Raw genomic sequence first — 12115 nt, forward strand, 5'->3', positions numbered from 1 at the left:
GTAAATGTGCTTTAGCATTAGGAGTAAAATTGGAGAGGCTAGATGATGCTATAATGTGCTCAGAATGCCATTATCAGCCAATTAATGTGCAAAGAGTAATTTACGGAATCTAACTGATGCCATGCAGCTGTTCCCTTTACAAGTGCCTAACTTGTGAGAGGAACTGAGCACTGGAGAAGTATTTCGAAAATAAGCCAAGATTGTGCTGGAATGTTTTTTTTTTTTTTTTTTTTAAAAAAAACCAACCAACAAACAAAGAGATCAAGTGTCACAACATTCATTTTTCTTGTTATGCAAACAAAAGGTGTGATTTTCTAGATTCTTACTGTAAATACTAGGAGCATTGTAAATGTATTTCATGGGAAACAGAAGAAGATGGGTACGGAAGATAGTGTGTGGAGGAACACACTTTGGAAGCAAAGAGGTTGGCTTTTCCTTCAGGAGAGATCCAAAGGATAGAAAGCCTTTCTGTCCTTTTTAACTGCCAGTTAAAAAGGTGGATATTTCTGGATCTGGCCTGTGACCTTCTGACTGGGAAGATAAAATGTGTCAAGAACATCTATGTCCAGATTTTTCAAAAGCAATTTCCAATGACGTCTGAATGCTGACCTCAGATGGACTAAGATTTCAGCTAAGAGTGGTTGGTACTTTTCAGAAAAAATATGTTCTTCTAAAGTGCCTTAGATTTGGATTATTTTTTTTTTTTAATTCTTTATTTTATTATTGTGTTATAGGAGCTTTTGCTACTTAGGTGGGAAAGCTCAAATGGTGGAAAAGTTCGCATGTTGTCATCATGATTCTCCCAAATTCATCTTCTTTACCATTCCCTATGTTTTTCATTTACAACCTGACATATCAGGATGAGGCCACACAGAGCATGAGTATCCTATTTGGTATTAATTCCTAACACTGGAATCGGTACTGTGTACACAGCCCATGAAAATACTGATGCCATCTAAATGTACAACTTAAAGTCAATTTATTTGTGCTAACCCCAAAGGATTTTGGATCTCTCTTAGCAACTTGTGCAACCTTGAACCCATAAAGATTCACCCAAAGGCAGCAGTATTTCCAGATATTCTGCCTCTAGCATATTTCTTTTTCTCTATTTGAAGCTCATTTCTCTAATTCCCTCATTTTCAGGGAAAAGGAATTGGAGGAAGGAAGGAACACACCTCCTCCCGTGCTGCCTGGAGAAGTCCAGCACAGAAATCTGCATCCCATGGGTGCTGCCCAGGACCAAATTTCATACAGGAGCATCACTGGTGCTCATTCTGGAGCACTGGAGCTCACTGGAGCTCTGCAGGCCCCCTCTTAGTGCTGCTTCCCCCCCATAAACTTCATTTTCTGGGGGGTTCAGAGCCTGGGATGTCAATCCAGCTGGGCACTGACTTAAGTCAGTGGCAGGACAGACCTTCAAGGGAGCAAATCCAGGCCAGTCCGTACCTGTGTGTGGCCATGTGAAGCCAGACAGGTTCAAATAATGAAGTCGAACGCGAAGGGCACCTTTCAGATGAAATGCTTCCCAGTGATGGAATTGGTGTTCTGTGTGAGAATGTAAGTGCAGGTTCAACATATGTTAGCGTGTTAGTGACTGAGAGGTGTTAATCTGAAGTTATGGCAGTGCAGGAAAATGCAAACAAACAAACAAACAAACAAACAAAAAAAAACCCCACACCACCCCAAAACATTCTCTATTTGACTTTAATAAAAATAACTTTAATTAAAAACACCTAAGTCTTTAAATATATAACATGTATGTTTTTCAATTTTAGATGTTTATTAAAAATTTCCTCCAGACTAGATTTTTACAGGATTTGGCACCACATTTATCTTATGGAAACATTTTTTTCTTTTGATGTGTGTTTTCCACTGTGTTCCTTACCTTCCTTGTCTTGTGATTCTGACAGTCAGCTGTTCTCTCTGTGACCCACATCCAGAGAGCAGCAAGACCTACAGAAACTGCCCTGATAATTTAGCCAGTCTTTTACTGCCCATTATATGGCGACCTACACTGTAACTATAGTACTAAGCTGTCATTTGTAAAAGGAGATTTAAAATTTGGGTCCTGTAAACCTGAAATCATTTAACTTCTGATGTTGCTTTCCCATGATTGCTAATCTGTTCGTCTCAGCTGGCAATGAATTTGGGTCCATACGTTCTGCCTCCCAAAATCCTCAATTACAGTGCAGTTTCAACTCCTGGGCTGTCCTGCAGCTTTCTTTGAATAATCTTCATTTCCCACTTCAATTTGCCACTGCAGTGGCTATGAAAGTGGTGTGTGTATGATGGGGATCTTTTATCTGCCATGTCTGGGGTATGGGTTGTGAGTTTCCATATGCCACTGTTTGCACAGCTCTGTGAGGCGAAAGTCACTGCGTTACTCCAAGGCAGTTGATATCTATACTGGAATTATCATTGCAGTGGAGATGGCTGCAAGACACCTGCCATTTTTTTTGCCTCTTACGGATATTGTAAAATTGACTCCTGTGGACCAATGTCTTCTAATTTACACAAATGAAGAGTGCTCAGAGAAGCAGAGATGTGTGATGAGAAACCATGCTGTTGATGACTCAGAAGAGAGATGCAGGTTTCTTCTTTTTCTGACTAACGTTTTTGGTGAACAGGGATTGTCACCTGGTGAAAGCGGCGATGCAGCAGTAGTGGTAATATCTTCTCTCTTCCCCTTAGAGGTTTTATGTTCAAAAATCACCGCTCCATTACGAGCATTTTTCTATGAATGACTGATCATCCCTGCTATACAAGAGTGAAACTGAAGTGAAATCTCATTTTAAAATAGCACCAAATAAACACCAAATATAGGGAGAAAAAAAGCAGGTTAAGTTGTAGAAAATGACTCTTCATTTCTAAACATCATCTATTTCAGACTGAGGTATCAGCAACACAGAGAAAGAAATTTGCTTTGAAATATATCTTAAAGGGGAAGATTGCTCTTAAGAGAGATTAACAATAGGTTATATGTGACAGACAGGGAGTACAGGGAGATGAGCCTGTTGATAATGACTTTTGAAAATCTAGCTGATGGAGAGAAGCACGTGCATTGATAAAATGGACAGTGAAAAAGCCACTTCTGGCTGTTGTCCAAGGCCATTAAATGGGGCAACGCCTGCACAGGTCAACTGACTGAGGAGGAAGAGAGTGGCTGTATGACTGGGTACAGCCCACACATCTTCATGCTCCTCATCCACTGGCATGAGAAAGCATTTTGGGGCTTGGCAGTGGGGGAGCTGCTGTCGTTATATCAGACAACTGAACCCAAAAAGGCATGGGAGAGTGTCCTCCCTCCCCCTAACAGCCCAAAGGAAAACAAATATGCTCTGTGCTGCTGATACGTGCTACCTTGGCCATCCTTTGGTGAAGAAAACGGCACAAGTAATCAAAGTTGAGACCACCTATTTTCATTATTTTTTTATTATTAAAGTGTTGTGATCCTTTCAGATACAGATGCCAAGCTGGCCAGAAACTCTGAAGAAGAAATGAAAAATTACTTCAGAGAATTCAGGAGCCCTCTGCATAGTGGGATTTTGTTTTGATCTTTCACCAGCCTAACAGCATTATAAGACACTGCCTGCAATCTTTCAGATAAAATAGTTTCCTTGGTTGCTATGACGCGTTTTGGTTTTTTGCCCCTTTTTTTGTGTGTGTGGTTTTTGTTTGTTCATTTCTTGTGGGGGTATTTTTGTTTGCTTGTTTGTGTTTTTGTTAAACCTGCTTCCTAACACTACAGGAAAAAGCATCATGCAGGTCTGGGAATGGGCAGATGTCAGAAATACAAGGTCTCAGGAAACACAGCTGGACTTACAAGGCGTACGAAACATTTTCTTTTGGTAGGTACAAGACCTTCTGGCTTGTGTTTTGTACCAAACCAAAAAGTCAATGAAACGTATTAGAAACATAGAACAGCTGTCTGTAGAAGAAAATAGGTGCAGGCTCAGAGCCTGGAGCTTCAGTGTTTTGCTTTGCTGTGTTTGCCACTGGATTTCTACTCTCCAGATCAGGGAACTCCGTGCTTGGTTGAACGGCAGAAATAAATGCCGGAAGTGGACAAGGGGTAATGGGTACAAACTGGAACACAAAAGTTCCACTTAAATTTGAGAAGAAACTTCTTCACAGTGAGGGTGACAGAGCACTGGAACAGGCTGCCCAGGGAGGTTGTGGAGTCTCCTACTCTGGAGGTATTCAAGACGTGCCTGGACACCTTTCTGTGTCACCTCATCTGGGTGTTCCTGCTGCAGCAGGGGGATTGGACTGGATGATCTTTCGAGGTCCCTTCCAATTCCTGACATTCTGTGATTCTGTGAAGTGAAATGTGGGCCATGGTATCTAGGAAGGTTGACTTTGCTAACCTTGAGTGATGTGTGCTGAGCAATTCTGTATTTGAAAGATTTTGGGGTGCTTTAGTGTCAAGGGAGGATGGTGAGTTTTATTGCGACCGTACTCTACTTTTGACCATAAGTTGTAATTTTAGGAATGAGAACAACAACCTGAAAACAGCCTAGGGCCTATTTATTGCTGTGGGCTGATACACTGAGATAGGAGCGAGCACTGGATGGGAGGAGGATGCCAAGAGCAGTGCAATGGTGAGCCAGCATGCATCACTTTGCAGTCAGCAGTGTTGACACCACAAGCCCCATGCAGCTGCTGGTCGCGCCAGCAAATGCTATTCAAGAAGAGACTGGACAACACCCTCAGACACATGGTGTGAACTGCGGGGTTGTCATATGTAGGGACAGGAGCTGGACTCAATGATTCTTACGAGTCCCTTCCAACTCAGGACATCTTGTGATTCTGAGAAACATTGCTTGGACCCAGCAAGGGGTGCAGCACTCTAAACTGCAGCTCCCAGTACTGTGCTGGGGGCTTATCATCGTGCAGCCCCAAAATTGAACTTGGAAACTGAGAGCAGCTCTGAACTGGTGGACATGCCAGAAGGCAGTGCTGCCATCCAGCAAGACCTGGACAGGCTGGAGAGTTGAGCGGGGAAAAATTTAATGAAATATAACAGGGGCAAGTGTAGAGTCTTACATCTGGGTAGGAACAACCCCAGATTCCAGTGTAAGTTTGGAACGACCTATTAGAGAGCAGTGTAGGGGAAAGGGACCTGGGGGTCCTGGTGGACAGCAGGATGACCATGAGCCAGCACTGTGCCCTTGTGGTCAAAAAGGCCAATGGCATCCTGGGGTGCATTAGAAGGGGACTGGTTAGCAGGTCGAGAGAGGTTCTGCTTCCCCTCTACTCTGCCCTGGTGAGACCACATCTGGAATATTGTGTCCAGTTCTGGGCCCCTCAGTTCAAGAAGGACAGGGAACTGCTGGAGAGAGTCCAGTGCAGGGCAACTAAGATGATTAAGGGAGTGGAGCATCTCCCTTATGAGGAAAGGCTGAGGGAGCTGGGGCTCTTTAGTTTGGAGGAGACTGAGGGGCGACCTCATTAATATTTATAAATATGTAAAGGGTGAGTGTCACGAGGATGGAGCCAGGCTCTTCTCGGTAACAACCAATGATAGGACAAGGGGCAGTAGATACGAACTGGAACACAGGAGGTTCCACTTAAATATGAGAAGAAACTTCACAGTGAGGGTGACAGAGCACTGGAACAGGCTGCCCAGGGGGGTTGTGGAGTCTCCTTTTCTGGAGACATTCAAAACCCGCCTGGACACCTTCCTGTGTAACCTCATCTGGGTGTTCCTGGTCCGGTGGGGGGATTGGACTGGATGATCTTTTGAGGTCCCTTCCAATCCCTGACATTCTGTGATTCTGCTGAAATTTCTAGGGAAATCCGCAGGTGCCTCGTGCTTTCCAGCTGTACCAGCGGGGCTTGTGCTGGTAGTGGATGTGGCCATCGGTCAGCACACCGCTGGTGGCTTCTGGAAATCTTCATCCATTCTCTCTCTTGATGTTTTTTATCACCTATAGGAATCGCCTCATCGCTCGGACACAACGTGCCCGCCTTGCGGGGGCCCAGCAGCCGGGGGCGGGCCGCGGCGGGGGAGCCCGTGGCTCACCTGAGGCCGTGGCGGCCCCGCCTCTCCCCGCTGTGTCTTTAAGGCCCTGCTCCTCCTCCTTACTCTCCTCCTCCTCGCTCTCCCTCCATCCATCCCTCCATCCCTGCCTCGCCGCTGCCGCTCGCTGCCGCCGGGCTCTGCCTCGCCCGCCTTTCCCCCCCACCCTCCCCATCCCCGCCGCCAGCCATGGCCGACATGAAGACCGGCATCTTCGCCAAAAACGTCCAGAAGCGCCTCAACCGCGCTCAGGAGAAGGTGCGCTGTGGGACGGGGGGGTGGGTAGGGAGGGGCGGCCTTGCCCCGGGGGGCAGCAGGAGGAAGGCGACGGTGGCGGCGCTGCCCGGGGTCCGTGACGGGAGGCGGCCCCGCTCGCCCGCCGCTGCGGCTTCTCCTCTCCCTGCCCGCTGGGGCGCGGAGCCGCCGCCGGGGGGAGTTTGGGGGGAGTGGGGGGGGGACACGACACCCGTTATTATGTAATTGACCCATTTAATCGGGGCAGCCGCCCCCCGCCCGGCCCTGCCGCTGCCCCCCGCCACCCGCCGGCGGGTCGCTCCCCTTTGCGGGGAGGCGGCGGTGCGGGCGGTGCCGGTGTCCACCTGCCGCAGGCCCGGGCGAGCCGCCGCTTCCTGCCCTTCAGGCGCAGCGGGGCTCCCTGCGAGGGTAGGTAGGCCGGGTGGCTGCACACCGTGGCGGGGCGGGCAGGCGGGCTGTCGCCCCGGTGGGGAAATAAGGGTTTGCCTCGCCTCACCGCCCGCCGCCAGCCCTCCTAAGAGGATTGCCTTTCCTTTAATACCCGCTCCGGCTCATCCCCGGCTGAAGGGATCCTGCGTGCTGCGCTCGCCCGGCGACTGAGCCCGCCGGCTGCTGCGGTGTGACGGAAACCCGCGGGGGGCTGGCGCTTCGGTTTTGGGGAGCTTCTCAGGATGTCATGATGCCGGTCGAAGTGTTGTGCGGCTGACGGTGGTTTTATTTCTCGGGAAGAGTCGGTGCCGACTCTTGTGTTACTGTGTCCTGGAAGTGCGCAAGCAGCAAAGTCGGGGGAAAATTGCAGGAGTTTCTGATCAAAAATAAGGCCCGTGTTGGCTGTTGTTTATTTTGTTCATCTTCACTAATAAAAGCTGATGGGTATAAATGTTCCACATAAGTAACTCCTGTTTAGCAGTTGGGTGTCTCAGAAGAGAACCACAGATACAGACATAAAACCAAGCAGAAGAGCTTTTGTGTATGACTATATATAGCATCTCTATCAGCTATTACTATGGTTTGTTATAAAGCTGTTCTCAGCATGAATTTGGGAGGCACAGTTGTCAGCAAGCATTGCAAGTCATCTCTTGTGAGGGCAAATAAAACCTATATTCCCTTCTAGCACATGTCTTATGTTGTTATATGCACTATGCAATAGGGCTCTGGAGAATTAAAGGAGATTATTTTATGACCACTATTTCTCATACTTCACTGCCTGTAAATTCTTTTTTGCTGCACATTGAACTCTGTGGAGCTACAAGGGAGTCAAAATTGCAACAATTAATTTGTAGAAAAGTCTCATGTAATCGTGTCACTATTTAACAATCTAATAGTTGAGGCTGTCACAGGCAAGTGAAGGAGTTTCTCTTTCAAATACTCCTGTCTAGCTTACAAGGTCATAAAGGACTAGCCTTTTCAATACCAAAGTCGTGATGCATTTCCACTCTTGCAGGTTTGGACTACAACTGTTTTTGAGGAAAACACATAATATACTCTTCAATAGTTTGGAGTGATCTGACGACTTTATGCTGTGAGTTGAGCTGGTTTGGTAGTTGGAGTAGAAGCCTAAAAATACTGTTCATTTCCATGTGTTTTTGTCAGTGTTGTTACAATTAACTGCTAAAAGCATTGGTGTAAGTCTTAAAAAACACATGTACTGCTTCCAGGTGTGTCTGTTCAAACATAGGAGGTTTTGTTTACAGAAATGTGTGGATGTAGCAGAGAGCACCCCTTAATCTGAGTGCCCAAGGTCTTGATGTCCTGACAAAGGCTGCTCATGCATCAGTCCCAAGGGAGCTGCCTGGAGCCTGGCGGGTGCCTTGAGTGTAAACTGGGGATGCTGGTGGGCTCTGATGGCTGGGCTGCTCTGCCTCTGCTTCAGTCATCAGCCATGCTGATATGGGAAAAAATGGTCAGATTTGATATTCATGTATTGCAACTGGGTATCTGGCAATTTTGGCATCATGATGGCATCTGTGGTAGTTGTTTCTTCTGTCAATGTGTCTAAACGTTGCTTGTTTACAGGGAATGAAAGCTGTTGCTGGCCTGACACAGAGTAGGTCACAGTACCGTGTATCCTTGCTTCCTTCTTCATGTCGTATGTGTGTATTTATTGCATGCCTACACTTCTGGCTAGCTTTGAGTTCCTTTATGGTTATGCAACATAAAATCCTTCATTATTTTTGCTAAAACTTTACCTTGGAAAAAAAAAGAAATCCCCCAAATGGAGATGATACAGAATGATACTTTTGTTTGTCTGCTTTAGGTACTTGATGACAAGTGAATTGTATCTAGTAGTTAAAAGTCTGTAACTTATCTGATTTCTAATGGTGTGAATAGGATCGCTTTGTGACAGGTGTGCAATATCACACTGGCTTAAAGAGATTTTAAATACATTCTGATTTGTTTTATCTTGTTGCTTAGATTGGATTTGGGCACCTTTGGTTTACTTAATGGGTCCCTACAGTCAATGGTGTTTATAAAACATTTATACATAGCTTTCTATTATTATTGATGCAACATATGTATTAAAAACATGGAGTGACTGTAAAACCTAAACCTTAATCTATGGAAACTATTTTTCTAATGATGCCATCGTTATCTTCAGTTCCTTGCAGTCTACGACAAATTTTAGTTGTATGATAGTGCACGTGCCCATATCCATGTGTGTCTAGTGACTATTCATATGACAAAAGTGAAATAACTGTCATGGAAACATCTCATATTGGGCAAATCTGTTTTGCATTAGAAGTGTTAAATCTAAGCATTGCATGGATGCATCCTTTTGCTGTTTTCTTTGTTTAAACAAAAGTAATCATCAATCTTTGATAAAGCAGACTTGATATAAGAAAAAATATTGATATTAAGATGACAGAAATATTTAGATTATGCTACATTATGGAAATGTGTGTGGTAAATGTGTCGATGGCTTGCTATGGCAAATGACATCAAAAAATAGTGTAGGACTGAAAAAAAAAAATAAAAAAAATACACATTTGATTGTGAAGTGCTAATGAGGGGAAGAAGGCAATTGTCCAAAATGGTCTGGACCAGTCTAGTACTCAAATGAAACACAATTTTAAACAACTAGAAATAATAATTGGTCACTCAGTTTTTCACATCATCCAGAAGATGGTACTTTTGGTGGTAGCACATGTGCCATGGCATGTTGATTTTCAATCAGTGAGTGTCCCACTAAATTGCACTGCTCTTCACTGTGTTTCTTCAATGACTTTTTTTTCCCCCCAAAATTCAGGAAATGTGAATGTGCTGAGCTTGCAGCATCTGCTGGAAGCTGCCAACAGGCATCTGGAGAATCTGGATTAAAATTTTAAAAACATCAGAGCAATTTAGGAGCTCACATCCCAGTCAGAAAAATAAATGAAACACTGATGCATTTAAATGTTTGTTTATACTGAAACCTTAACAGATGCATTGGTAACTGAGGCTGGCTGAGTCATTTCTGAGGACAAGATTACTTGAATGAAAAGGCTGAGTTTGTGTCCCTGGGTTCCTCCAGAAATTTGAATTCAAGCTGCTAACCCAAATTGTAACACTAGTTATCTCCTTGTGCACTCTTTTGTAACCCAGCACCTCTAAGTGAATATAATAGCATAGTTCAGTTGCAAGGGACCTGCAATGACCATCTAGTCTAATGGCCTCATCATTTCTGGGTTGACCAAAAGTTAAAGCATGGTATGAAGGACGTTGTCCAAATGCCTTTTCAATACTGACAGGTGTGGGGCATCGACCACCTCTCCAGGAACCCTATTCCAGGGTTTCACCACTCTTGCGTAATAGACACAATTGGTGCTTTTACACTGATACTGAAACTCGGGTTCAAGTAAGACTTGTTTCTGGGTGTTTCTTGAGTAGCTCTTGAAAAATCAATCTACTGTGTTTTTTCACTTTGAGCTTCTAGTCAGTAATATATTTGGTTTCATCCAACAGTCAAAGCAGCAAATACTCCAGTTTATGAGAACTTTGGAAGTGTAACTAGTGTTGTAAAGGAGGCTATTCCATAAAGTAAAAGTATAACACACCCCTCTACCCCCATGATGTAATTTGACAAATCTGTACACATTGTGTGTTCTGTAACTCATGACATGAGCTCTGAGGCAGCAGGTGGGTATCTGTATGCAAGCATATATTTGTGAAACCAAGCTACATATATTTACTTGTGCCGACCTGCCTGCAATATGATTATTTGGTTCTAGCAACCTCAGGTTGATAAAAATAAATTACTGTCAAATGACTTACAACATTTGCCCCACAGATATTATAACATCTAGTACACAGAAGTCAGTACAGTATTATGACAGACCTCAGCATTTAGGGCTGTGCTGGCACACTCACACGCAATGAAGAGACAATGTCATCTCTGAAGAGCTAATCATTAATCTCTGAGGTTTTTAAACAAAACCAATTAGAAGTCAATAATGTATCATGTGAATGGCATGGTCTAAACTACACAGTGCAGATTCTTCTAGCTTTAGGTTCCAGTGTAATAAAAACTTGAATTTCCCTTTTTAATTTTTTTCCATAGAAACTGTAGAAAAAAAAAGGGAGTGGAAGTGGTCATCTGGCCCATTCTTCTGAACAGAAGCAGAATCAACTGTATTTAAAATTATTCCTTAGTAGCGATTTTATTGCCAGCTTTTTAACATATGTAATGGTGAAGATTTTGCCACTTCCCTGGAATTATCTATGCCATTTCTTAAGCACCTCCAGTCAGAAAGTTCTCTTCTTACTGAATATGTCTTTTTTTCTTCCTGTTCAAACCCTTTGTTCCCTGTTCTAGCTTTCCTAGATATAGAGGAGTGTGTTCTTTGTTCTTGCCTCAGAATTTGAGTGGTTTTCTTTGCTTGTCAGCATTCCCTGTGATCTAGCTGGAGTTATCATATGACCTTCCCAACCAAACCGAATAGAGCTGTTACTAAAGTACTGGTTGCTTTCAATTGTTCTAGTTTCTAGTGCATCAGTTAAAAGGTAGAGGTAGATTCTGTTTGTTGACGTTCCAAGCATGGGAGAAAGTGGAGAGAAAACCCCCAGGGCTCCTTCCTGTTAGGTTCTCATGTGATGTTTTCCATGCTACCTGAGGGAAGATAATCCATTTCTCCTGTTCCAGTTTTCTCTGCTTATGCAATGTTAACAATGATCTTGTGAGTTACTGTGTAACACACTCTTTTTCATGGCCACTTCCATCGAGTCAAGAAAGTGCTGTTACATCACAGAATAGTTTGGGTTGAAAGGGACCTTCCAAGGTCATCTTAGTCCACTCCCCCTGCAATGAGCAAAGACATCTTTGACCAGATCAGGTTGCTCAGAGCCCTGTCCAGCCTGACCTGAAATGTCTCCAGGGATGGGGCATCTACCACCTCTCTGGGCAACCTGTTCCAGTGTTTCACCATCCTCATTGTAAAAAATTTCTTCCTCCTATCTAGCATGAATCTCCCTTCCTTTAGTTTAAAACCATCATGCCTTGTCTCCAATTTGGAGAGGTGAGAGAAGGGCGAAAGGTACCTTTTAACACTTTTTTTTTTTCAGTTGCCCACATGAAGAGGACCGTAGCTTCCCAAACTTGCCTGGAGATGGCAGGGGACTTTTTTTTACCTACCTAAAATATGCACAGTGGGATTCATGCCTGCCAGAGCCTCTGCTTAGGCAGCAGTCGCTGCCTGCTATGCCAGTCCTGCTCACCTTGGAGACTGTGGAGTAGGGGGAGAAGGGGTAGCAGATGGTTCTAGTGCTTCAACAGGGACAGTATTTTCCCTAGGGAACTGTTGTTTGGTTTGGTTCATTGGGCTATGCTGCAAACTCAGCTGTTTGGAGCCTCCCATCTGAAGT

The 12115-nt window shown here is 44.5% G+C and overlaps 1 protein-coding gene and 1 long non-coding RNA gene across 2 annotated transcripts in view; both read left to right on the forward strand.

Moving 5' to 3' along the window:
• Positions 1-12115, forward strand: part of LOC139827218 (uncharacterized) — a 376663-nt gene that overhangs the window by 148903 nt on the left and 215645 nt on the right. The gene's annotated exons all lie outside the window — the stretch shown is intronic.
• LOC136098426 (amphiphysin-like) overlaps positions 5984-12115 on the forward strand; it is a 168033-nt gene continuing 161901 nt past the window's right edge. The window contains exon 1 of the mRNA XM_065831826.2: positions 5984-6280. Within this exon, the coding sequence (XP_065687898.1) occupies positions 6212-6280 (69 nt within the window). The 5' untranslated portion in view covers positions 5984-6211. The remainder of the gene's footprint in view (positions 6281-12115) is intronic.

Source organism: Patagioenas fasciata, chromosome 2, assembly GCF_037038585.1.
Source record: "Patagioenas fasciata isolate bPatFas1 chromosome 2, bPatFas1.hap1, whole genome shotgun sequence".
In the NCBI taxonomy this organism is placed as follows: Eukaryota; Metazoa; Chordata; class Aves; order Columbiformes; family Columbidae; genus Patagioenas; species Patagioenas fasciata.